Here is a 27,033-nt window from a genome sequence, read left to right on the forward strand (position 1 = left end):
CCAACAGGAAAGACCACAGGTTTTAGGGTTGGACCACTAGGCAGAAGTTGCATCCCGGTTCTTGTTCTCAAGAGACCAGTGGCCTCTGACAAGTTATTTAACTTCTCTGAGCTCAGTTTCCTTATATGTAAATTGGGAATGATAGTAATAGCCACCTTACAGGGTTGCCAGGAGGATTAGAAATAGCATGAGCTCCAATCCCTAAGTAGTTGCTCAAGAATATAATAGAATGTAGCAGGAAGCATAGCAGTAGTATCAGGCCATCTAATATATTTTGGGGTATGATGAGAGAAGATAAAAATGGATAGTTTTAATAAACAGAGTCTATATCAAAGAACAGTAGCAAGATAGGACATGGCAAAATCTCTGTAAGCCTGAGAGCAAAGAATTCTGCTATCAACGTTTAGGGGCAACAGCCCTTATAACAGCGGTTCTCAACCTGTGGGTCACGACCCCTTTGGGGGTCGAACGACCCTTTCACAGGGGTCGCCTAAGACCATCGGAAAACACCTATATAATTACATATTGTACTTATTGTTTTTGTGATTAATCACTATGCTTTAATTATGTTCAATTTGTAACAATGAAATTGGGGGTCACCACAACATGAGGAACTGTATTAAAGGGTCGCGGCATTAGGAAGGTTGAGAACCACTGCGTAAGATAAGATACTAAAAAAGCCATGATGTTAAATATTTACATTTTGGAACCTCCGGAAAGCAGGCCAATATTTTCTCAGTAGGCTCTAGCTGTATGCTTGAAGGAACACCAGTGCTGTTTATACTCCACACACGTTAGACTCTCTATGGAATGACAGATTGGGGACAGGTCTGAGCAAAAATGCGACAGAGGTAAAGCTAAATGGACTTCTGCAAGTCTCTCTGGGACATAACTTTCTGAAAAGAAAACACAGCCAACTAATTGTGCCTAATCACTGTCCCATCACGTTAGGTCCAGCACTCAGGCAGAGATTCCGCAAAGTGCTCTAAGGACAACAGGGAACCGGGCTGCCAGCATTATGCATTAGGAGGGATCTGTAGGCTGCTCTTTGCTGAAAACATGATAGATGACCTAGGCAGGCATGTCATTTCCTATTTTGTGCTTTCATTTTTCAGACCAAATTGCACTAAACCACAAAACCATCGTGTGCCCCATGATCGATGTCATTGACCACAATCACTTTGGGTATGAGGCACAAGCTGGGGATGCCATGCGAGGCGCCTTCGACTGGGAAATGTACTACAAAAGAATCCCCATCCCTCCAGAGCTCCAGAGGGCAGATCCCAGCGACCCTTTTGAGTGAGTAGCAGCTGAGGGAGGGGCCCAGGGAGAGAGGGCAGGTAATTCATTCCAGGGTGTCAATGGAGGACCCGTGAGAAAAATGACCTCTAAAAAAATGGGATAACACAGATGGAAACAATATGAAAAACACTGGAGAAAGGTCAGACCTACATGCTGTAGAAAAATCAGCATGCTGCGCTAAGTGCACGGATCACTCCTTCCCAACCTTGGCTAAGCGTGCGAGGAAGTGTGCAGATGTGAGAATCAAGGAAATGCAGGGTTCACAGAAAATGCATGGAGAGGGAACGCATATTCTCCTTTTACATACTCTCGTAGATGTTTTCTTATGTTCAGGTTTCTCTATTCTTTTCACTTTATTATTTAAATTAACTATTTTGCTCTTCTTTTGGGGAGAAATGATATGAAATACAAACTAGTATTCAAGCCTGTGTTACACCCTGTTGGGAACTGCCCCTTTATGAGGAAGCAGTGCTTCTGAATAGGTGTTCTCATAATTTATCTCAAGAAAATCAATCAAAATGATGTATCAAGGTAAATAATCTGTGATAACCCTGCCACTAATTTAGGTTCTATATAGATAAAAATTTACAGTAATCTATTGATTTCTACAAAGCTAAATCCTTGTGTGCTTTTAATGTGAACATGAGAATGTCAAGAAAAAAAGGAAAAAAAAAACAGGGCTTAGTTGAGCAAACTATTAGAACCATAAATGGTAAATGATGAACTTTTTCCAAAGTTAGGCCAGGGATTGCCCAAGGCATATGATTATCTATTCCTTATTACTACACCCTTTTGCTCTCATTAAAATCTTTATAATTTAAAAACTGTTACATATTTTTCTTTAGTGTAAGAAAAAAGTGATCAAGTCTTTGTGCACTCTGTCAGAGTCTGCTTCAGAGGCAATAAAATCAATATTGTCTTTTCATTAATAATCTGGGCTATGAGAGTTTGCAGTAGAGATGCTCCCAGCATCACTAACACTAACACTTTAAATTATAATAAACATCAGGGAAATGTTTTCTCCAATTGCAGTCTCTAGAAAGATAAACTGTTGGGAAAGCAAAGGGGCTTTCAGAAGACATTTGCTGGATAAAAAGAGATAGAAACAATTTTTTAAAAAATAATATGAAGAATACTCCTTAAGTATTAAGTATTCAAAATTTCTGAACTTAGGCCTCTTCGACTCTCAAAGTGCTAGAGAGGTTTTGAGAAGAAATAGGAAGACCCTTTATCACTCTTCCAAATGTTTTGGCCAAGATTTCAAGGATATTCAAAACTGCTAGAGACGTTCTTCAGCGACCGAAGTGGAGGGGTTTCTATTAAGCATTTGAAACGGGCCTGGCAGAGAGATACCCTTCAGCCTTCCTGGCAGACGGGCTGATGGGGGGATTTAAAGCCAGGTTGTAGGTTGGGAGAAGATACAAAAAAATTCTTAAATACAGTGGAGCTGTTATTAGATGGCAGCTGACAAATAGCCACAGTCCACTCGGAAAGTTGTTACTTTCCATGTTTCAAGGGCTGGAATTCATCCATGATGGTTTTCCAAATACTGTAATAGGACTGGGTTAGAATGTCCTTCTAAGGGGACTTTATTTCCACTTAGAAAGACTTGACTCTGACTGCAGTAGTAGAGTGGAGCTCCTGCTCTCTGCAGAAATAAATGGGTTCCAAATACTATCAAGGGGATCTGAAATTGTAAAAGTATTCTCAGTCCCTGCACTGACACTTGAAATGTTTGTCAAGTAGCCATCACAATATCAGGCACCTTGTTTAACCCCAGAGGCTGGCGGAGTTGGTCCCTTTCAGGATTAAATTACCTCTTGTACCTGTCACCTACTTAGGTCCTCATTGTCCTGTCCAAATTGCATTCCTCTTTGAATCCTACTGCCTTTCTGCTTTAAATCCATTTGATGCCTATGAATGTGGACACTTTAGCCTTTTATAATAAATTTAGCTTCCAGGAGGTGTCCACTTTGATGTTAAAAACTGCATTTGCCTTCCCGATTATAAAAGAATGGTTACCCAAAAGGCCAGGAGCAGCGTATCAGCAATTCCATTATCAGCAGTCACCTGAGTGTGCTCATCAACACACATGCTTTAGGCTAAAACTTGCTTCTTGGATATAAAGCTTTAAGATCCACAGAAGGAATGCAGTCTATCTGTGTATCACTCTCACAGTATTTAATGTTTCAAGAGGCTGCTTCATGGGTGTAGGTGGGAGGAGGGGGAGAGGAGGCGGAAAAGATAGGAAGAAAGGAACTCAAGAGTAATATATAAAAGGGTTGCAAACCCAGGACTTTTCAACCATATATGTGTAAGCATTACCTTTCTGTAGCAAGTTGGTCAAATGTCCTAAGTGACAAGACTTGAATTCTCTCATTTATCCTGCCATTATTTGAGTTTTTCAGTGACTATCTCTATTGACCACAATAGTGTTTTTCAACCTGCAATGCTTGTGAAAATAGTGGGGCATGAACAGTATTTAATTGTTGAAAGTTTCAGAATATTATACTAATATGTATGTATCAGTACTACTTCTCAAATATTTGATTTCATTTATAATGTATGTATGCTCCTGGGTCGTGATATAAACTGTACTTCGCAATATAGTTCATTAACAGAGTTTAAAATCTACTAACTTCCTAACTAGGAATCAAGGCCTTCATTATTCTAACTAGGAAGAAAAAGGAAAGGTCACAGATAACCTTGGACACTACGGAAAAATTACTTATATCTGCAAAGAGCTCTAGTTTTCAGACAAACTGCTCCTAGAATATGGGAGAAAATGCAATATTCATAGTTCAAGCTATTATGTGGCAGATACAATTCTGATTGGATTGGATACATTTGATAAATGTTCTTGTCTTTAAAAAATATATTCTCCTTTTTTTGGTGGCTTATCTCATGATGTAATGCTTTTAGGAAATGCTTGTTATGGTTATTCGTGGTTTTCAGAAGGTTTCCTTATTCCTGGTTTATATCTCGTGCAGGGCACTTAGGAATGTAGGCCCTTTCCATGTGGCAAAACACATTATGCTCCTTTAGTTGTGGTGACAAAGGGAAAGATGTTCATTTGCATTCTAACCACTAACTTCAACATTATCTCAGCATCAAAAGTTTAGAAAGGACCAGAAGAAATGACTTTGTCCAACTTCCCTTTAGCACAAGCAACCACTAAACAATGTCTAAGACAGATGACCAACATTTGCTTGAACTCTTCAGGGACATAATATTTTTGCTGCCTCAAAAGACAATCCATTCTATTAGACTAAATGACCGAAAATTGTTGCCTCCTTGATTGCAGACTGTCTAATTCCTGTTCGATGATAGAGCTGTTAAAATTTAAAAACAGCTTATTCCTCCCAAAAGGGAAAGAAGAGGAACTTTTTCCAGTTCTATCCCCAGAACCCTATGAAAGAGCATGTTCATTGATATAACTGTTCGATATATGTTAATTCACTTGACTACGGTAGTCTCATCCATGTTTCCCCAACTTGTTCACAAAGACAATGTGAAATAGTCCATCCAATATATCCGATACTCAGGCCCTAATACATGAGTCTGTCAACCACAAAAATACAGCTAATTTCTAGGGAAGTGCACTAGAGATCATGCTTCCTTTGCTAAGTACTCACAATCAGTTCAGTTGTCCACTTACCTTTGCAGTTTCACTGTATTTTTCAGAACCCACCCCTGTCCTGTCTTTGAATTGTAGAAAAATTACTTTTACTCTGTCAAGCTTCCTCGGACAAATCTCCACAATTCCTCAAAGACTTCTCAGACTTAGAGTTTTGATCATCGTGGATAGAATTCATACACACAATCATTAGTGAGGACTGACATATTCTATTTTTCACTTCTGTGTAACACCAATTTCCAAAATTTTAAAAATAAGGATATCTATGCTTGGGAGGTGGACTTCACAGGCCACAAATGTCCAGAAATCCCAGGGTCTATAGACACATCCGTTTGAATTCAGTAACTCCTCATTGTGGCCAGTTACCTAGTCCAGAAATATCCTAGGACATGGGTAACAGTGTCCATGACCTGTTGTGAGGCACCTGAAGGTTCACACTTCAAAAACCCAAGGTCCCCTGAGGTCTAAGGACCAAATATAGAATCCCTGTGGCCTGATTCCGCAATCCAGGAGTATGAAGCATAGCTCACACTAGTATGGATAACATTCAACCTCTGTTAAAGAGGAGTGTGTCACTGTTTCATGGAAGTGGGATGCCTTCAAAAGATTTACTGACAGTATCTCCCTTTGTTCTTTCAAGGGACAGAGAGCAGAGAGATTCCTGGGAACTTTCTGACTCTCTTTTCTATACAGCAGTATGGCCAACACCATGAGAAAGTCAGTGTCTCTTGGATAACAAATACAATATGCTAAATTTAAGGTTAGAATGGAATTGAATCAGAAAAAAAGTGCAAATAATCATAACTTTATCAAGCTATAAACTATAGAGACAATTCAAATTTATACTACAGAGCCTAAGTAACTTATCCAGTGTCCCAATTAATATATTTACCAGTTCCTACTAGAATCTGGGGTTGCTCTCTCACCTTCTAGTGCTGCATTCTTTTTTCTACAACATGGGGGGGAGGGCGGGGGTGATTAAGAGTTGTTATATTTCTACTACTATGAGTCAGGCATGGGGCTAGGAAATGAGCTTATATTGCTGACTCATTTAATCTTTGTCTCAAGTCTATGAAATAAATGATAATGTCTGAATTTTTACAAATGAGGTAATTTAGCTCAAAAAGGTTAGGCAATTTTCAAAGTTTATATAGGAAATCTGAAGAAAAACCCAGGCCTAAGGATTCCCACTGTTCCCTGGAAATTGCCACCTCTCTTTTTACTCAGAGAAGATACATTCTCTAAGCTTAAGGAATAACCATGTTCAAATAGAAAAAAAATTTAGAGAATACAATAGCTTTTTCCCCAAAACAGCAACACATACCTGGTAAATGAGTATCGCAAAGCTAGAAGCATCACTGGCCTTCACCAATTCTTGCTACAAGCCTTATCTCAAGATATGTTCCCTGTACAGGACACTGGATAAATCAAAGTCATTCCAGCATCGCCTTATACAGATAGAATGTTCTTGCACAAGGGTGCCTGGTGGAAGGGTATGAGTGGGCTGAGATCTAGCTGGTCCCTTGCTCAAAAGACCATTGACCCAAACTTGGGCTAACCAGCCTTGAAGAAGTGGGGCTCTTTCTCCTTGGTGGGTAACGGAAGCTTCACCTTATTAATGCAAAGAAGAGAACAGCAGATTGAGGATCAAGTTACTTGCTGCCTAAAAGGAATGACTAGCTTTGGTCAACATCTTCTCAATTGCATTAATTGACATTCAAGATATTAACATCCCATTTGGGTAAATTGCAATGGGGATTGAACTGTCCCTTAGCTTACTCAGAATTTCAAAGTAAAGATAATCACTTACTCAAAACTTTTTGCCTGTGGGTTTTGACTTAATATTGGTCATTATGAATTTAGTCAAAGTTAGTAAGGAATGAAACTGACTCCCCGTGCAAATAGAGACTGATCTAATTATGAATTTAATGTCAGATGTAAAGAAAAGTGATAACGTTAAAGATCTTCTCTACTTTCACCTCTGAGTTGAATTGAGCATTGCTCATCTCCCCCCACCCCCTTATTTTTTTCCAGCTCCTATTGGGCCACCTCCAAAGCCTGGAGTATCAGTTTGGTAGGATGGGAGAACTTTGTTTATACTCTACTTCTCAAGCTACATCATTATTCTCACAAAGTTTGCTGTAATCTTCAAGCAATTGTTTCCAAACTTTCCCCTTCTCCTCAAAAAGTCAATTGATGCATACAAGCTACCATAGTATGAGCTGCCTCAGTCTCCAACCAGATTATTTTCTACAATTAAGATTTAGAAAATATAGTCCCAAATTTTTGAGGTGATTATATTAGAAAGTATATTCATTGATTTAGTCTAGGGATGAGTTCCAGGAGAGTGAAATCGGACTTTAGCTCTCCAAAATCCCAACCACAGATCTCGCCTAAACTTTCCATTATTCCAGAAGTCCCTCAGTTAACCTAACCAAATAAGCTACTTCATTAATGCCATTTGTCTAGTGCTTTGCAATACGTAAAGCACTTGCGCATTATCTATCTAACCTCTTGAATGATCTTTTGGTGTAAGTAAAATAGCTATTGTTATTTATTTATTTACTTACTTATTTTATACATTTTTATTGATTTCAGAGAGGAAGAGAGAAGGAGAGAAAGAAAGAAACATCAACGATGAGAGAGAATCATTGATCGGCTGCCTCCCGCATGCCCCACACTGGGGATTGAGCCCGCAACCCAGGCATGTGCCCTTGACTGGAATCAAACCTGGGACCCTCAGTCCACAGGCCAACGCTCTTTCCACTGAGCCAAACTGGCTAGGACTATTGTTGTGTTGTTGTTGTTTGTTTGTTTTTAATTTTGCAAATAAAGAAAGTGAGACACAAAGAAATTATGTTATAAGAGGCAAAATCAGGACTCCAATCAACATTTTCATTCGCTCATTCAGATTTCAAATGTTATGTTTAATCAATAATCTCATTACATTCAAATCAATGCCTTCTTTCATTCATTCAGACTTTAAATCCTAGAGAAATCAATACTTTCCTTTTCCCCTCCTCTCCTTTGGAAGAGAAATGTAGGCACCCATTAAGTGAAGTAGTTTTATCAATTGATGTTTCATTAGTGAGTCTGTAATGAGAGCAAGAAAGGAAACCGTTTGCCTCCTTCTCCATACTGTGTCCTTATTGCGAGAGCAAACTGGAGCCGATAGGTTGCAATGTCAGCTTTCAGTTTCTTCCTGATGAAGGAAATGTCAACAATGCCAGCTTCTAGTCTGCTTATAACAAGATCTAATTCAATATTTGACAACCACAAAAGGACAAAATATTTAGGGAAAAATACTGTCAAATTTCTAAATGGTCTTCTAATCTACCAAGGATGAGAATAACAGAAATGGCTTGAGGGTCTTAAAACTAATCAAAACGTTGAATAAAACCAACCTCCCCCAAAAGCCCAAAGTGAAACTCCACTGAAGATTTCTTTTTGAGGGAAACACCTAACATAGGCAGAGATGTCCCAAAGCAAACTTGTTAGCCATCCATCTGGCTGGTATACTCTGTGGCTCTCTGGAGAATTACCATCTAATCAACAGTCCTCTCCAAGGGGTGTGAGAATGCTTTTCCCTTGTCAGAATATGCTCCCCAGAAATGACTATTTCTTTCCTCCCTCACCCTGGGGGCATGATCTTCACCTCAGCAAGATGGACCCTATTACTTTCTCCCATTTTTAGCACCCAGAATAATGTCAACAAAATTAATTCCTAAATTAACAGTCACTACCATTATTTTGTGGGTGCTGCCCTGCTCTTCTTTCCTTTGCCTTGTTCCCTTGAGATTTCTGAGTTCTTGAAGTGACCCTGGTTTTTAAGTGCCCTCTTCTTTTAATCCTCACCCGAGGATATGTTTTTCTTGACTTTTAGAAAGGGAGAAACATCGATGTGAGAAACACTGATCAGTTGCCTCCCCCATGCACCCCCACTGGGGATCGAACCTGAAGCTTAGGTTTGTGCCCTGAACAGGAGTTAAACTGACCACCTTGTGGTGCCCAGAATGACACTCCAAACAACTGAGCCACCCAGCCAGTAGGTGCCGTCTTTCTGATTTCTGACCATGTGTTTGGACTGTTGAACTTCTTGTTTCTGCTCCTACTGCCTTTAAGGGTCACTCTGTCACAGGAGACCTGGTAGGTTATGCTATTTCAAAAGGAGGTAAGACCTAGTGCTCCATCCTGAGATAGAATATTATTCCTGTCTGCCCATCATTTGGGACTGTGGCCCAGGTAAAACCCTGGGACACCCTTACCATGACTTATGTTCTAACTGCCCCCTTCCTTGTTTATTGGGTAACATCTCCTCTTCAACCTTGGACTTCTGACCCATTCCTGATTGAGCTTCACTGCTACCAGGTTAGTTAGCTTCTCCATAGCCAGGTAGAGATTGAATTCTTCACCCAAGCCCCTCTGGGCAACATCAGTGGTCATCTCTGGACCTCCAGTGCCATTCAATAGTCACTGATAAGCCTGCACCACTTCAGATTCAGCAGTGGCTTCCCATGTATTAAAGAATTGAGGCATGCACAAACTTGGAGTAATGACTTTTGGTTGGCCATATACCTGTTGTTGCAACCATTAACCATTTGCTGTGCTTCCTGCACAGGTTTTCTGAGTCCATCTTTCTATCACAGGTGTGGTAACCACTGTGTCTTCCACCCCCTCAAGATGTGACATGAGTCTACCAATATGCCCACCTTGTCTGGACTGATTTTTCAGTTCAACGCTCTATAATATCAGCACACTGTGTCCAGATTTCTTGTTTCTGGCTCCTTGGCCTTCTTTCATCAAAGCTCTGCTATCATTAACCTGAGGAGGAAGCTTCCATGATCCCATGGAACTATCGTCACAGCTCCCCTTCCTAGTGCCCAAGGTTCAGCAACATTTACTCTGCCCATAATAACATCATACTAGAGCACAGTAGAAACAAGCAGAACCCTCTGCCATTCACCCAACTTTCGCCTTCCTTCCCAGAGAGGAATATGGACCCAAGGTCTGGCTGTACTTGGCATTGCTTTCTCATCTGAGGCTCCATTGCTCCAGCTCTGCTATCCCCTTTACTTCTCTTCTCAAGTCAACAGCTCCTTCTTATTTCCCTCTAATCATTGCTAACATTGATACTAGAATGGAAACTCCATGAGGTCAGGGAGGACTGTTTGATTCACTGTATTCAGCGGTGCATCACTAGCACCTAGTACCAGCACATAACAGGCACTCAATAAATATTTTTTGAATGGGTGAAATAAATATTAAGTTCAGGAGTAGAAATGGTCCAACAAGGCTATGTGTATTTGAAGAAGAGGTAACAGGTTTTTAGCAAAGGATACTAGCTGAGAAAACTACTATGGCACAGTATTTGCAAATCACAGTATTTGCAGGGTCTCACCCACAGACAAGTTCGAATACAGTGGACATTTTTTAAGAGGAGTGTTATATAATAAAGAAAAAAAAATATGGTTGAGACAAAACTTCAGAAGGCCTTTATTCTTCAGGTAGAAGGAAGAAAGATGATAAAGAAATGTTTTAGAAAACTCTATTTGGTAACAAAAGGCTGCCTGGAATCATCTATATTATGAGTGACAATCAGAAAAATTTTTAAGACCACAATTCAGGAGAAAACAATATCTTTAACAAAGAGGCTAGTTCTTAACTAGATAATGATATTGATCTTTCAGTTCTGTCCATTTCTAATGAACACCATGATGCTATAAGAATCTAGGGATATCTGTTTTCCAAACACCAATTGGAGCCCAATGGGAGTTGTGGACTGTGAGGGAGCTAGCCAAAAGGCCCTGTTGAGGGTAGGGCTGTGATGGGTCAGTGGATGTGGTGATTATGGTCTTATAACTGCAGGTAGATAAGCATCACAAGCCTGGAAAACATGTACAGATCTGAAAGTCCCAGTAAGAAAACTGAATTTTACATGTGGCGTTCTGATGACGTCTTAAACGTTTATATTAGAAGAAATGATAAAAACTGAAGTTTTTATCCAGGAATCAGTGGGCAGTGGTCTGATGGTACTGATATGAGGCTGGATCTGAACAAAGAATCAGGACAGAAAGGTTTATAATGTGACCCAAAGAGCTGGACAGTGGGCGGTTGAAAGTCTCTAGTTCTGAATTTCTCTGCCACAGAGAGAGATATATAATTATACTATCATTATTATTATGTTAGTATTTTATGTTATGACTAGAGGCATGGTGCACAAATTCATGCACCAGTGGGGTCCCTCGGCCTGGCTTGCAGGATGTTGAAACTGGCTCTCCAACATCCCCCAAGGGGTCCCAGATTGCAAGAGGGCACAGGCCAGCCCAAGGGACCCCACTGGTGCACGATTGGGCTGGGGAGGGGCTGCAGGAGGGCTTCAGGGCGTGTCCGGCCCATCTCGCTCAGTCCCGATCAGCTGGACCCCAGCAGCTCCTACCAGTAGGAGCGTGTGCCCCCTGGTGGTCAGTGCACATCATAGTGAACGGTTGAGCGGCCTTAGCATATTATTAGCATATTACACTTTGATTGGTTGAACGGATGACCAAACGCTTAGCATATTAGGCTTTTATATATAGGATAATTACAATTTTAATGATGATGATGATGATATATATATAGTTATATATATATGCAATCATATAGCACATAATGATATTTTGGTCAATGATGGACCACATATACCATGGTTTCGGTGTGGCTCAGTGATTGAGCGTCAGACCTTGCACCTGAAGGTGGCTGGTTTGTTTTCTGGTCAGGGCACATGCCGGATTGCTGGCTTAATCCCCAGCAGGGCATGTGCAGGAGGTAGCCGATCAATGTTGATGTTTCTCTCTCGTCGACGTTGATATATATCTCCCTTCTACTTTCTCTAAAATAAATAAAAAGATCTTTTTAAAAAATTATAATAGGGTTGAAAAGTTCTTACCACTTAATGATGTTGTAACTGTATAAATGTAGGACAATGTATTACTCACATGTTTGTGGTGATGCTAGTATAAACAAACTATTGCCAGTTGTATAAAATGTAGCACATATGATTATGTACAGTACATAACCCTTGATAATATGCAACTATGCTACTGATATATATGTATATTTTTACTGTACTGTTTCTATATATTTAGATACACAAATACTTACCATGTGCTGCAATTACTGACAGTATTCAGTACCGCCACGTGCTGTAGAGATTGTAGCCTGGGAGCAATAGGCTATCCCACACAGTGTAGGTGTGCGGTAGGCCACACCATCTAGGTCTGTATAAGTGCACTCCATGACAAAATCGCCTAACGACTCAATTCTCAAAACATATCCCTGTCATTAAGTGATGCATGACTGTATAAGTTTTGCTTGTAAATCTCTTTAAGCTATTTTTCAAAGAAAGTGGATGCATGTGAATAATAGGAGCGAGAAAGAGATTAAGCCTTGCTGTGAGTCTATGCTGATGTCTTCTGAGATGGGTGGCCTTCATTCCAGATCACATGTGGGAGTCAGTGAGTGTCTCCATCTGTTCAGGCTGCTATAGCAAAATACTATATACTGAGGTTTATAAGCAATCGAAATTTAGTTCTCACTGGAGGTTTATAAACAACAGAAAGGAGAATGGGAAGTCCAAAGTGAAGGTGTTGGCAGATTTGGTGTCTGGTGGGAGCCAGCTTCTTGGTTCAGAGACAGCTGTCTTCTTGGTGTGTGCTCACCTGGCAGAAGGGGCAGGGAGCTCTCTGGTGCCTTTTTCATAAGAGTGCTAACCCCAATCCCGCTAGTGATCCCTGGCTTTGATCTGTCCAGCCCCTATTCTCAGAGATTGTTCCTTTTACCCTACATCATGGTTATCCCTGTCTGGCCCTCTAGATTTTAACTCTCATCTACCTACCACTTGCCCTCCCCTCAAACATTCAAGAACATTTGGCTCCCCTCCGTACATATGCAGGATGATCTGGGACCTAATCTCATGCCCCAAGTCTAACTAACCACACCATACCACCCATTCATTCTAATAAGCTGCCTTATGTTGGTCAAAGTCTCTTGGCTTCTGGTAGTCTCCTGTGTTCCTTGGCTTGTAGATGAGTCATTCTAATCCTCCATTGTCACAGGGGGGTCTCCTGTGTATCTTCACATCATCTTCCCTCTGTGTGTGTATGAGATAGAACCTAGGAGAGAAAAGTTACAAAATAAGAGATGAATGCAAGACAATCACCATCCAACTAAAGGTGGTATTACAGTCCTGGCCAGTTTTTCTCAGTGGTTAGAGCACTGGCCCATGGACCAAAGGGTCTCAGGTTTGATTCCTGGTCAAGAGCACATACCTGGGTTGCAAGTTCAATCACCAGCCCCTCTCTTCTACTCTCTCTAAAACTCAATGGAAAAAATATCCTTGGGTGAGGATCAACAACAAAAAACACAACAACAAAATCTATAATAATAAAAGCATAATATGCTAATTAGACCAGACGTCCTTCCGGATGAAGCTAGGGCTGTGAGGGAAGCCCAGGTCCCAGGTGCCAGAGGGAAGCCGGTGCCGGCAGCCTGGGGAAGGAAGGCCTACTCTTGCACGAATTTAACGCACTGAGTCTCTAGTAATAAAATAAGATAAATGTAGTATTACAAGCAGAAAACATATAGAAAAGAGAAAGAAACAGGGGTTGGTCCATAAGAATGTCAGCAGAGAGCATGTCTGCCTGGCTGGCTGGCTGTGTCCTTACCACTTCACACGCTGACTGCGGACTCGGGCACTACGTTCTCCTTGCATGAAGACATGAGCAAATAGTCAGTATGTGCAGGGATACTCTGTGCTAGATCTATCTTTCCACCCATCCCTTGGCCCCTCATTGCTAATCGGGCTCTGATGTCTGTTGCCTAATTTCTGAACCACAGCGGCAATAGAATTTAAAATATTTATTAGATAGAAAGTGGAACTACAGGCACTAGATCCATAATAGGATGATTTTTCTTGCCTTCAGAGTGAGAAAATACACTAAAGACACTTAAATGCATTTTTATACACAGGTGAATTGGAATACCATAAATAATGACTTTTATTAATCACAATTGAGCAATTTTCTATTCTTTGCCTTTTCTGAGAATAATAAATAATAGATATGCCCTTTAAGTAATAGATTTCCCAATTACTGATGTGCTTCTAATCTTTGCTTCTTGGTATCTAAAATTTTAACTAGGCACACTCTGAGAACTATTTTGTAGCTCCTCTAACATATAATTCTTCTTAGTCTGATGAATATTTTCTTTCCATTGTATTTAAGAAATTCCCTAGAAGTTATGGATAACTAAACAAAATCTTAAAAACTAAATTTAAAAAAATCTAATTCTGCATACTGTGCTAAGTTTACAAAATAAACTAAAATTCTGAGCAACTGAAATAATTCTTTGAAAGACACGTGATCCAATAAATATACATATTTATCTATGTTACACATAAGTTACCTAGAACTTACACGTTCAAATAAATTCCACAGAAAGACCATTTTCTCAACTGAAGTCACATCCACAGGCCAAATAATTTTCTCTTAACTAACATAGTATAGTGAATCTAATATAGAAACAAAAAAATTCATTAAGACTAATGCATATACAAAAATAGTTAAAGAGAATTTTCCCTAAAGATCCTCTTTTGGTTTATATTTTCAAGTGTCAGGTATAGTAGAATGCTTATATAACCAGGGCTAAATTTTCCTGCCTGAGGAAATATATGAGAATGATTGGCAGTGAAAAGATGAGTGATAGATCAAATCTTTAGAAAGGCCATATCTTTTTTTATTTTAGAATTATTGTAGAAATCTAACCTAGAATGAGACTCTTGTTGCTGTGATACTAGTCAAAAAAAGTCAAAATTACAGTTTGCTCAGGCTATTGTTTGTGTTATACCGCCACCTGCTGGGGAAAAAGGTAACTTGTAAAAGAAAGCATTGGCAAAAGGTGGAAATCTTTCTTTTTGCAGAGGTTTTGACTCTTAAAAGTAATGCACACTGCAAATCAAGACAAACAGCTTCCAGGACGAATGTCCAAAAGTGTCCCAAGTTAAAGAAGGACAAAATAAACCTTGACTGCAAAATCAAGCAGCCACCTTGTGGCATTATTTAGAGGTGAGTTGCTGTAGTGACAAAATCTTTGTTATCCCCGCTAGCAAAGTTCTCCTGAAAGAAAGAGGAGACCAAAAAACAGTAAGTAGGTCCTGCAGTTGCTCAAGGACACTTTAGGGAGGTATGAGGGGGATCAATGGCTGGCACTAAAGATAGAAGACAAAAGTGGGAATCAAAAGGCCTGGATTCGCTCTAGCCGGTTTGGCTCAGTGGATAGAGAGCATCAGCCTGCAGACTGGAGGGTCCTGGGTTTGATTCCTGTCAAGGCTCGATCCCAGCCCAGAGGCAACCAATCAGTGTTTCTCTTATTGATGTTTCTCTCTCTGCCTTTCCCCCTCCCTTCCACTCTCTCTAAAAATCAATGGGAAAAGATCCTTAGGTGAGGATTAACAACAACCATTTGCCATAGGAATACTGAGCACTTGCTGGTAAGTCCCGTAGGCTGCAGTTTATGCATTGTGATCTAGAGCCCAGCATGGTAAGACATAAATGAAACCTCATTGCTGCTCTCTCTGCTTGTCTGCTGACAAAGACAGAGACACAAACACCTACAGCACACTGTACAATGCATCGTACAGTGGAGGCGAGCCATACTGCTCTGAGTTAATCTGCCAGAAGGGACTGGGGCAGAGAAACTAGATGGGTGATCTGGGCTGCACCTTGAAAGATTAGCGCAAACAGAGAAAGGAGGTGGGTGAGTGTCAGGGAAACAAAGGAGAACAAATGACTCCCAGGGAAAGGAAACTGTGTAGAAGCAGGAAAGGGCAGTAGATAGGAAACAGGAGTGGAGTAGCGGGTTCTGGTGAGCTGTGAAGGGCTAGCCAGAGGGGCCATCTCAGGCTTTACGTAGGGCCAGAGCCCAGGGTGGCCACTCGTTTCATTTGTCATCTTGGAAAATTACTTTACTTCTCTGGACCTTGGGCTCCTCCTCTGTATAACACAAGGGCATTGACCTTGATGGTTGCTAATGTCCTAAAGCACTAGGCGCAAATCCTAGCACTAAAATAGTCGAAAGTGACTTTGGAGGTGGTCTTTCAAGTAACTGTTTACGTCTGAGGGGGGATACGCCCATCAGAGGAAGTGTTACTGTGGCCCGTCTCCCAAACCCCAGTCACAGGTCAGAAAATTAATCATAATTGCTATAATGGCTTCTGTCATTTATTGAGCCCCCTCTAACTGCCAGTTACTGTCCTAGATATTTTACTTTTATTGACTTTAATCCCCAAAACAATCCTCTAGCTAATAATTATCTTCATTTAACTGATGAGAAAATGAAAGCTCACGGATGTGAAATAACTTGCTCAAGGCCACACAAATAAGTGGCAGGACTGAGATCCGCACCTAGGTCCCTCTGACACCACTCTCCAGCAGTGAGGTGACTCTCAGACACATAATCATGCACCAGTAACACGAAATCGATGACGCTAAAATCTGCCTGTTTCAAAGAGCTCTGTGTGGGAATTGTGGGAAGTTAATTACTTACTCCCAGGTTTTCTACGAAGCTGAACTGGGATTTTAAACAGGCATAGAATGCAGTTCCACCAATACGTGTTCCCTGTATTACTAGCAGGCTAACATATTTTAAATTGGACCATCCGGGTGCTTTTGGAGACTCTAAAGGACTTTCTAGATTGACTTTTTATCTCTACCAGCAGCAAACCCTGATTTAATGGCCTGTGTCTGTGATAAAGTGTAAATTACCACCATCCTCCCTAAGCTGCAAAGATGTGTGGTTGTACAAACAACACTACCTCTGGGAAGAGGTGACATTTGCTGAGCACAGCTAACCGGGGCCCGTCCTGTGGGCCAGTCCCTGCCTTCCCCAGCAAGTGCATAACTCGGGCCCAGGATTGGACAAGTGTCTGTCCTTGATGTAGTTCCATTCCACCAGCGCTGCTCTCACAGGTGGGTGATGGTGTGGGTGGGTTAGAGTGGGAATTAATCTAGGGCCTTGTTTCCATGGAGAGCACATCTTATTAGATCTCTTTGAAGTGAGAAGACAAGACTAGCTCTTAGCTGGGGTGTTAAAGAGCCACTTCTTCCTTCTTCACTTCCCACAGCCTGTTTCTGCATCCCCATGCTACCAAACAACCAACGATATCCTAGGACCTAGCCGATGAAACCCAGTGTTCTGGTCCCTGAAGCACCCAGCCTATGACACTTCTCCTCTGTTACATCAGTGTGGGTTCCCCTTTTCCCTCCTCCATGAAAACTCCAATAATATGGTAGCACTAAACTAGGTATTTTATGTTAAATTTTTTTTCATTTAAATCAATTCATACTAAAATATGTATCTCTAAAGGAACCCTTCACCTTCTAGATTTAGGGTGCTTCATTACCCACGTGAATTTCTCTTAGCCTATCTGGACGGATAGAGAGGACGTGTGTGTTTGTATAGGTATTTTCTCCAAGTTGTTGGGAAGTTTTCTTCAAGTACTGCCAAATGAAATGCTGTAATTTTACTTCAAAGTAGTATTGAAAATACTGGTGCTCATCTTGATAATGATGCCCTACATTTGTCTAGCAATTTGCAGTTTACAAAGTAATCTCATTTGTATTTCCTATTTGATATTCCTCACAGTTCCCCGAGCGGCCTTCTTAAATATTATAATACACACTTTACACATGAGGAGACAGGCATTTCAAAGTCACATTGTTAACAAGATGTTGAGGCAGAACCTAAACCCAGAACTTCTAACTCCAAGCTCTTTTCATTTGTGAGAAATGCTATTTAGCAAATGTTCTAAAAAGAAACCAGGAAAATTAGAATGTGAACTATGTTGCTCAAAACCAGAAAAAAAATAAAAAGTAAAGAAAATGATTGACAGCCAAAGTCACCTTCCAACCAACTCAGCAGCCTGCGTACTTAGTTTAGGACCTTTCCCTCTCAAGTGACCAAAACCCAGTTAACACATGTAGCGCCCAGTCAGTCACCAGTGACACTATACTTTCCATCCAGAAGACAAAACAGGCGGGGTGCTTAACGTGTTAAGGACAGTTCACATAAGAAGGAGACCGTATGGGCTCACATAACCCAGTTGCAGAAAGAACAAGGGCCTCACTTCTGGAACAGCTGGTTCTGAGCCTTGCATTCCATCTGGACTCACTTCTGTCTCTGGTCTCTGCTTCTCCCATCCGGGTGACTTCATCTTCCCAGACCCCTGGACAGGAAAGAACCCTGGCCACAGGTAGTGCTTGTCTCATCATCTCACAGAAAACTTGACTTATCCCAGCCTGGATCACAGCTGCTCCTGCCCCAGTCATTACTGCCAGGGTGACAGTTTTGATTGGCAGCCCCACAGAACCACGGTGTGTGTATGTGTGTGTGTGTGTGTTACCTACTAGGACAAGGGTGCTCTTCTGAGCTGACATTATAATTAGTGTCTGTTATTCCTTGCCACAAGATCAGCCCCTAAACTGGGTGTATAATATCTAGCTCATACAAGTTGCTCGGTAGGTCACATTTTAAAATTAAAGTCCCCAATATATTTGGTTCTCAATATTCTGGAAACCTTACATTGACAGTTTGTGGGAAAGCTGTAATTTAAGGGAGAAAGTATAACCATTTGTCATTCTGAAGATATTGCTCTCAGTGGATACCAGAGAGCTTTACCTTGAAGACAAACTCGAGAAGGCATCTTTTCTCATCACCCAGGACGATCCTAGACAGGATGGGCGAAGGAAGCCGGAGTAGATGAAATCTGCCCTCGTGACCTGAGAAGCACTGTAGGCAGCCCTCTTCCATCTGGCTGTCATCCCCCCGCCTCCCTGCCCTTTGCAGGCTCCTCATTTTCTCACACTTGAGCCCCAACAAGATTAGTCAGAAGGATTGATTTAACCAGGTACCAGTCATTGACAACTAATGTGAATATAGGTCATTATTCTCTCCTCTGAAGAAGGACTCTAATACTAATCCCTTTCTGCTGTAACAGAATGTTCCGAAGGACTTTTCCTGATATCTAGGAAGTATGGTTTAAGCCTCTAAACTGGAGGCTTTTTTTACTGTCAGTAAATAATGAAACTCATTATTTTCTTTGGATAAACGGTAAACATCTATGAGAGAGGGGAGGAGTCTGCTTCCCCTCCCCACCCCAATTTAAGGAGCAAAAGCCCCCCGAGGACCCCCTGAAGGCATTGAGAAGGGGAATTACAAGAAGAGAGGCATTTTGTTCTGTTTATTGCTGTGTAGCCTGCTGGGTGACAGAGAAGTCTCTGCCCACTCTGGGTCACCTCTGGATCCGCAAGTAGGCGTTTCCAAGAGGGCATCCCTTGGCCCAGGAGTGTCCAGGCTGGAGCAGAGAGCCCGGTGAGTGCTCTTGTGTGGAGGGGGCGGAGGCTGGAGTGTGGCTGAGTGGCTCATGACAGCAAGCTAAGAGCGGGCACCTGGAGGAGAAGCCTCTGCTCTTGCTGCGTTTGCCACTTGTTAGGACGAGAACAGGGAGATTCCCAGGGGCCAACGGGGTAGAGAACCAGGTTTGCAATCTCTTTGAAGCACACTATCTAGGACAGTGGTCGGCAAGCTCATTAGTCAACAGAGCCAAATATCAACAGTACAATGACTGAAATTTCTTTTGAGAGCCAAATTTTTTAAACTTAAACTATATAGGTAGGTACATTGTTATTAACTTAATTAGGGTACTCCTAAGGCTTAGGAAGAGCCACACTCAAGGGGCCAAAGAGCCGCATGTGGCTCGGGAGCCGCAGTTTGCCGACCATGGATAGGAGAACTGCCTGCCGAGGAAATAAAGAGATGGGTTGTATTTCTAGGTCATGAGTTAAGGGAGGTGGCCACAAGAGATCAACTGGCCAGAGAAAATGCATCAGTGGTGTTAGAAGAGAACCCCTGTCCCAGTGGGTAACGCCCCTCCCCCTGTCCCCCTCCCCACCCCCAGACACACACACACATTCACATTTGCATACTCACATCCTGATGGAGAGAGAGCTAGTGTGTGGGCATCTACTCTGACAAAAGAAATTCAACAGCCAAGAGAGGGCTACAAACAGCACCAGCAATGTAAAATGGACATTGGCCCATTTTCTCTGATCCCTCCTTCTCCAACCCGGCGGGAGGGGGGCGGGGGGGGGGGGGGGGCAGAAGGAAAGTGAAGAGAGAAAGCGAAACAGAATGAAAATTCACCTCTTTCTACCTTCTTGACAGCTTGTGTCAGAATCACAAGTGGGAGAAGCTTAGAACTGGATGAAAAAGTAAAAGCTTCTCTTTCTGATTGAATGAGATTTTTTAATACCTGAAGAAGAAACTGTTTCTGGCTGAATTCATCTGTAGCTAAAGATCTGGGACCCACTCAAGATGTCACCAAGGGGCAGGAAGCCATTGAAAGCAGTGACGGGGAGCGTCATAAAGTAGTGTCCTGATTGTACCCTACCAAGTCCTCCCTGATCACTACACTCCTGTGCTGCACTGAGAGGCTCTTCTCTTGGTAAAGGAATTCATAGTAGAGCGAGCAAGTGGGAGAAGCATTGATAACTCACAAAATCCTATCTAATAAAGACGTTATATGCAAATGGCGTTATTAACCACCAACTGCATAACGACGGGATCACGGATCAGAAGGAGGGTGGGGCAGCGAGCTACAAGAGGGAGCAGGGCAACAGGCGAGAGCTACTGGAGGGCGGCAGTGAGCTACTGGCACATGGATTCCTGAGCAGGGCTACTAGTAGTGTAATAACTACATAACCTGGTGCTAGGAAACTCCATCCATCTAGTGATGGGTGGTGTTTGATTTGGACCTTGAAGGACTAGAAGATTTTGAAAAAGTGGAGAAAGATGAAGCCACTCCAGCTATAGGCAATATTCTGAGTGGAGCCATTCAGGCAAAGATGAACGACCTGGTTTGATTGGAGTATTGGCTTCATGGGGAGATATTGTCAGTGTTCAAGCCAAAAGTGTAGTGGAGTCCAAAAATGAATGGTATGTTTAAATCTAATGTTAAAATTCTGGATTTTATAGTTTAAATGAAACCATTGGAGATTACTGAGCAGCAGGCTGTATGAGCCCATCTGTGTTTTTAGGAAAAGAACTATGGCAACAGGGTACAAAGTCCTGAATAGTTGAAATTAAAAGAAACTAAATGCACTGAGATTGGTCAAGGGATGAATGCAGTGTAAATAATGAGACCAATTATGACTGTGGCTCTGGAAATGGGAAAAACAAGACAGAGTCAAGAGATAGGGTAGAGGTAAGATAGACAAGACTTCCCCACACAGGGTTAGCTCCATAAATATATGATTGTTGATGTAAAAATAGGGCCTCTAAGACTACCACAGAAATTACTTCATTCCCTACAGATCCCATGGGCCAGGTATTCCATTAACTCCCCAAAGCTGAGTTGGGCTAATGAAGGATCAACTTTTACCCTATGATCCCTTGGCATTTGGGGCTACTGTACCCCTCAGGAGCAATGGGGTCATCTCTCCTGTCTGGCAGGTCAATGGCAGAAACAGCTCTGTCTCCTTCCTTGAGCCTCCAAAAGAACTGGAGATATCTATTCCAATCCCTACCAGGTGGACAGTAGTAGTCTATCCCAGCTCATCCATCTGCCCACTTCATTCAGCAGGCCTTTCAGTACTTCTGCAATGACAGACAGAAAAGAGAAATCATCAAAATGAATGTTACTTGTGATATATTCTTCCCTACCTGCAAAAATTCTTATGACCACCTGGACCAGCAAAGAGCTTTCATTCACACCCAGTTTAATGTCTCCCTGATATCCTTATGGGGGCTGAGGGATTTATTTTTCAAAACTAATAGTGCAATTTTATGCAATGCCTTTCTGCAAAGCCTGATTATATCAACCTGCAAAGGCTTCCTCTGAGTTTTGGCAGTTAGATCAAATTAGATACAGAAGCCCAGACATCCTGAAGAGGAGAAAAATCAATGTAAATAAATGTAATTTCTAAATAAAATATGCTCTTACCTAATTGAAAAGTCATTATCCATTAGTCAAATGCAGCTTTAATCAGACATGAATGATGGGAGAATTCTATATTCAGAGGAAGAACACAGGTTGGCATTTTAAAACCCTCATGTCTCATGCTATTAGCCTTGAAAACCTTTTACCAGGTAACTGAGGTGTGAGTTTTAATTCCCAATATCAAACCAAGAATAAAATTATTTTAATTATGGTCAACTGGGTAGAAACATTGATGGTCTAATTGCTAAGCAGTAAATCTGTATTCTGTCCCCAGGAGACTCACACCTGAGCCAAGTGATTCAATAATTCATTAAAGCACTTCTCTGTGCATCAATTATCAAATCATGTGCCTTGATTACTTGACTCAGGAAAGTTTCCCTTGTGAAAAGACTTTTAGCAATCATCAAAACATGCAAAAACCCTCTAACCTACTACACATTTGATTTTCATAGGAAGAATATAAAATCTTACCTCAACCTCAGTTATCTAGGGCACATGTGCCAAAGGCAATGTGCAAAATAAATGCAAGGGGCATGGCCTGGCCAACTTTATGAGGCAGGTGGCTTTGGGGGTCCCTACCTCTCTAATTCTTGTTTTTTTTCCCCCAGGAGTTTTATAAAGAATTGCTTTAAATATCATCATTTTTGTGGCCCAGAATCATATTTTATCATATTTGCCTCCCCATGATGCCAAACTCAATGTTTTAATGCCTATATATAGAAGATCATAAATTGATGCTTTTTCCATAGGTCATTTGTGACTTTGATGACCCAAAATACCAAAGGGGAAAAATATTATGAAAGAGAGGAAAAGTTAATGAACAAAAATAGGGGTCACTAAATAGAAACAAAAAAAACCCTCAAAGGATAGTTCTCTACATAGAAAAGGCATTTCACAAATATCTGTTGGATGATAACTCTACAAAAGATGAGAAGAAAATAAGAAAGGAAAACATTTTCAACTTGGGAGCAATGGTTTTGCCCACACTCCCAATAAAAAGCGATAAAATTTCATTGTGAACTTTAACTCTTCTTCCTGTTCTAACCCAACTGCCTATGACAGATCATTCTAAGCACGATACTGCTGGATTAATGACATCCAGAGAAACATCAATGAGGAAAGGACAACTAACTGATTGAATAATCAATCCTCAGTAGCTGAAACTGTCTTGACAGGGTTTAGCTAACTTAAAATTACAAGAAACTCTTGAGTATTTCACCCTCTGCAATTATTGTCATTATCAACACTCTTCTTGACACTGTAGTCTTAAATGGATTCTGAAGACCAGTGTTGACACCAGAACTGAGTGCAAGGGTAGTGTATCTCAGTGCATCAGCACTTTATTTTTTTCTACATCTACTTTTTAAAGGAATGGCTCCAAAATGGGAACTCGATCTACTAGACCTTTGTCAGTGTATGATTGCATGGCATAGTAACACACTTCCTCTATTTGAAAATCTCAAGGTGGGAAATAGGGGGCTAGTGGGACCACGGGGAGCAAGCCCTTAATTCTGCCTCCTCCCCTCTTCCCTCTCTGGCTGTACTTGCGATCCAGTTGAGGTCGATCAGGGATTTTGAATCTTGAAAGAATGGATCAGGTGCTCAGGGATAGACAAAGATTATTCACAGTGGCAGCAGCAATGGAGTGCAGTCAGGAGCCCAAGACATGGCAGCAAATGTCCAGGTGGGCAGAGTCCAGAATGTAGCAATGTGTCCTCAGGGATGTGTCCATGGGGGCTGTCTTTTTCAGACTGTCCTTGTAGGGGAGCTGGGTCTTGGCCAAGACAGCACTTTTGTCCTGGCTGGGTGGCTCAGTTGGTTGAAGTGTTGTCCTGAGCACCAAAAAATTGTGGGGTTCAATTCCCAGCCATGGCACTTACAAGAGGCAACCAATCAATGTTTCTCTCTCACACAATGTCTCTCTCTTTCTCTCTCTCTCTCTCTCTCTCTCTCTCTCTCTCTCTCTCTCTCTCTCTCTCTCTCCACATCCTCAAGTAAGGATGGCAAAAAAGGCTGCATTCTTTTGTTTCCCATCTGTTTTCTACACTGGACAATTCTGTGAGCCAACTAAGGTCCTTCTAACAAAATTCCTTCTCTATTTCTGTGAGACTGAGTCCCTCATTTGTAGGGAACATAAAGTACAATTCTTAAAAAGTATAGTTTTCTGGGAAGTGAGGCAGTTTCAAATACAAAAATTAGACACAAATATATGGAAATTGTTTACTTTCTCACATCTTATTCCTCTTTACTGACAATGCTTTCCTCACATGCATATAAATAGCTCCTATAGTTTCCAAAGACTCTACTAGAGGCCTGTTTACACTCTTGAAAAATTCTCTTTGCCAGCCTAATTAAAATAAAAAGCAGTCATTAAATTTGGGACTTAGAGAAATTTGTAAACAATCATATTAACCCATCCCCCGAGAAAATAAATCAATGGGGGACAGGGCCAGACTGTCAAATTAGATTCTCTCTTATTCAACTAGAGAACTTGTCAATAAAGGTGGAAAGCTTAACTAAGTTAGAGTTTGTTTCATTATACACACTGTAAAAAGAGCAACTGGCTTTTTCATTTGGAGGTAGTCATTGCAAATAGTTATAATGGCCAGAGAGTTCTTAATAAAGAGAATGTTGCAGATAAGAGTTTATTTTTTGCTTTGCTAGAAAGGTGTGAATGCGCTAAAGTGGAAAGTCTGTGACACACCCATTAGGAGGGATTCAAGGTCACAGGTCTGAGGTGAGACATAGCAGGTGTAGTGCAGTCACAGCCAGAGTGATTACTTCCGATACTTCATGGAGAACATAAATATTGAAGAATCAAGGATCACCTGACGTTGCTCATCTATTTCTCAGACAGTATTAAATTTATGTAATGCTAGTGACAGTAGAGAATCCTAAAATATGTCTTTAGTGTCTTATAGTCACTATGACCTTCTGCTAAGTTAAATAAAAATTCTCTTATGTACTTAAGAGTCTTGATTAAATTATGAGCCATTGTAGAGTCCTGGGAACATAGAGGAATAAAGATGTGTGTGTGTGTGTGTGTGTGTGTGTGTGTGTGTGTGTGTGATATCTGCTAATACAGTACAATTTTTTTAAGGCGGCGTGGTCTCTTAGAGGTCATCATTGTTTGGGTTGTTTCTAGACTGCGAAGTTGATATACCTCCAGTCGTTATAGGAGAGAGAATCAGTGTTTCATTGGAAGTTTTAGTGAGCTTAGCTAGTCCTGAAAATACAATACTTGTTTCAAAATGCTGAATCACCTTTGAGGCAAAGAGAGAATGGCCTAATATCACAAAACTTAAAACTTCTACCCAGAGAAATTTTACTTTTTTTTAATTAAAAGGGTAACTTCTGGACATGTAGTAAAAGATTCTTTTGGATCAGACCTGAAAAACAAAAGATGTTTTATGAAAACATTTGTAGTTTTCAAGATGATTTTTGACAAAAGTCACAAAATTGAGAGTCAAATTTCTGAAGACTAGTTGTCTTACCCTTTCTAGGTATGAGCCTAATTCAAGTGTCAGAGGCAAATGCTTGAAATTACTTACAAATGTTTAAATATTCTTAGTGCTAAATATAAACATGTCCTAAGTAAGTAAGCTGTACAAACAACCTGTAAAATAAACCTAAAACCATCACAGCCAATTTTTTTGTTTGTTCATTTTCCACAATGCCCTTATTTCTGAAGAAATGAAGGTATATCTTATCCTGGAATTTTTTACTGTTTTAAGACACTTCTTTACTCTTAATCAAGTGGTTATCACATAGAAAGTCTCTAAACACTGAGTTGAAATTCTTCTTCAGGCTTAGTTTTAAATACAATCAATTGAATCTGTTTTAAGCCCTTATTCTCTGGCAGCAAGGCTTTGACCGTTTATCTCTCCTCCCTAACCCCCAATTGTCCTACATCATTACAGTAGGTCTCATGTAAGTTAAGATAATCTGTATCATTCTCTTCTGTGTTCCCCCAGTCCTTCTTCTGAATCTTTCTTTATGCCAGTGGTTCTCAACCTTCCTAATGCTGCGACCCTTTCATACAGTTCCTCATGCTGTGGTGACCCCCAACCATAAAATTATTTTCTTTGCTACTTCATAACTGTAATTTTGCTACTGTTATGAATCGTAATATAAATATCTGATATGCAGGAGATATTTTCATTGTTACAAATTGAACATAATTAAAGCATAGTGATTAATCACAGAAACAATATGTAATTATATATTCTATATGTGTTTTCCGATGGTCTTAGGCGACCCCTGTGAAAGGGTCATTTGACCCCTAAAGGCGTCTCGACCCACAGGTTGAGAACCACTGCTTTATGCCCTTCACCATTTATCCATTTTCTTGCTTATTCATGCAATAATATTTATTGAGCAGCTACTCTACATTGAGCACTATATTAGATACTTTGAGATGAAGGAGATGAAGATGAGCTAAAACACAGTACCTACCCTCTAGCAGCCTAGTGTCCATCGGTAGATCAATAAATCCAGAAGCACCACTTGTACCGAATTGCAGATTACTCAGAAATGCAGGTGTTTTAAAATAGTTCAAATATAACTGTCTCAGTCTAGTCAAATGAATATATCTGTGACAGACAAAGATATGTGCTTCCCAGATTCCCTTTCAAGGAAAGACTTACTGTCCCAGCTGCTAGGAGGGCTGTGGGTGGATGCCCTCAACACCCTTGCTCAAGCATGCCCTTTCCAGGGTGGCCCACAGCCAATGACTGAGGGAAAGCATGAATATTTATGCCCAACACTACGTTCCCTGTGGGGCCAACTGACCTTCAGGCACTCAGGCAGTCCAGTTCTCTCTGTAATCGCTCCTCTTCCTTCGCCTCCCTTCTCTGGGGTTGGTTCCAAGGACATTTCCTAACAGCATGGTGCCAGAATCAGCTTCTTGGAGAACCCAACTGGTAGCATTTCTTGAGTGGATTTTTTAAATGAGCCCTGGCCCTAGCTTTCTTGCACTAGAACGTGATCTTCAGGAATATGATACTGGAGACTGCTGCATTAAATAGAAGCATAACAATGATGGTTATAATAAGAGCAAAGGGTT

The 27,033-nt window shown here is 41.0% G+C and overlaps 1 protein-coding gene across 1 annotated transcript in view; it reads left to right on the forward strand.

Moving 5' to 3' along the window:
• GALNTL6 (polypeptide N-acetylgalactosaminyltransferase like 6) overlaps positions 1 to 27,033 on the forward strand; it is a 944,384-nt gene that overhangs the window by 762,642 nt on the left and 154,709 nt on the right. The window contains exon 7 of the mRNA XM_070415471.1: positions 1,116 to 1,299. Coding sequence (XP_070271572.1) covers positions 1,116 to 1,299 — 184 coding nt within the window. The remainder of the gene's footprint in view (positions 1 to 1,115; positions 1,300 to 27,033) is intronic.

This window comes from Myotis yumanensis, unplaced genomic scaffold (genome assembly GCF_028538775.1).
Source record: "Myotis yumanensis isolate MYYU_CA2020_CCGP unplaced genomic scaffold, mMyoYum1.0.hap1 SCAF_5, whole genome shotgun sequence".
NCBI classification, from domain to species: Eukaryota; Metazoa; Chordata; class Mammalia; order Chiroptera; family Vespertilionidae; genus Myotis; species Myotis yumanensis.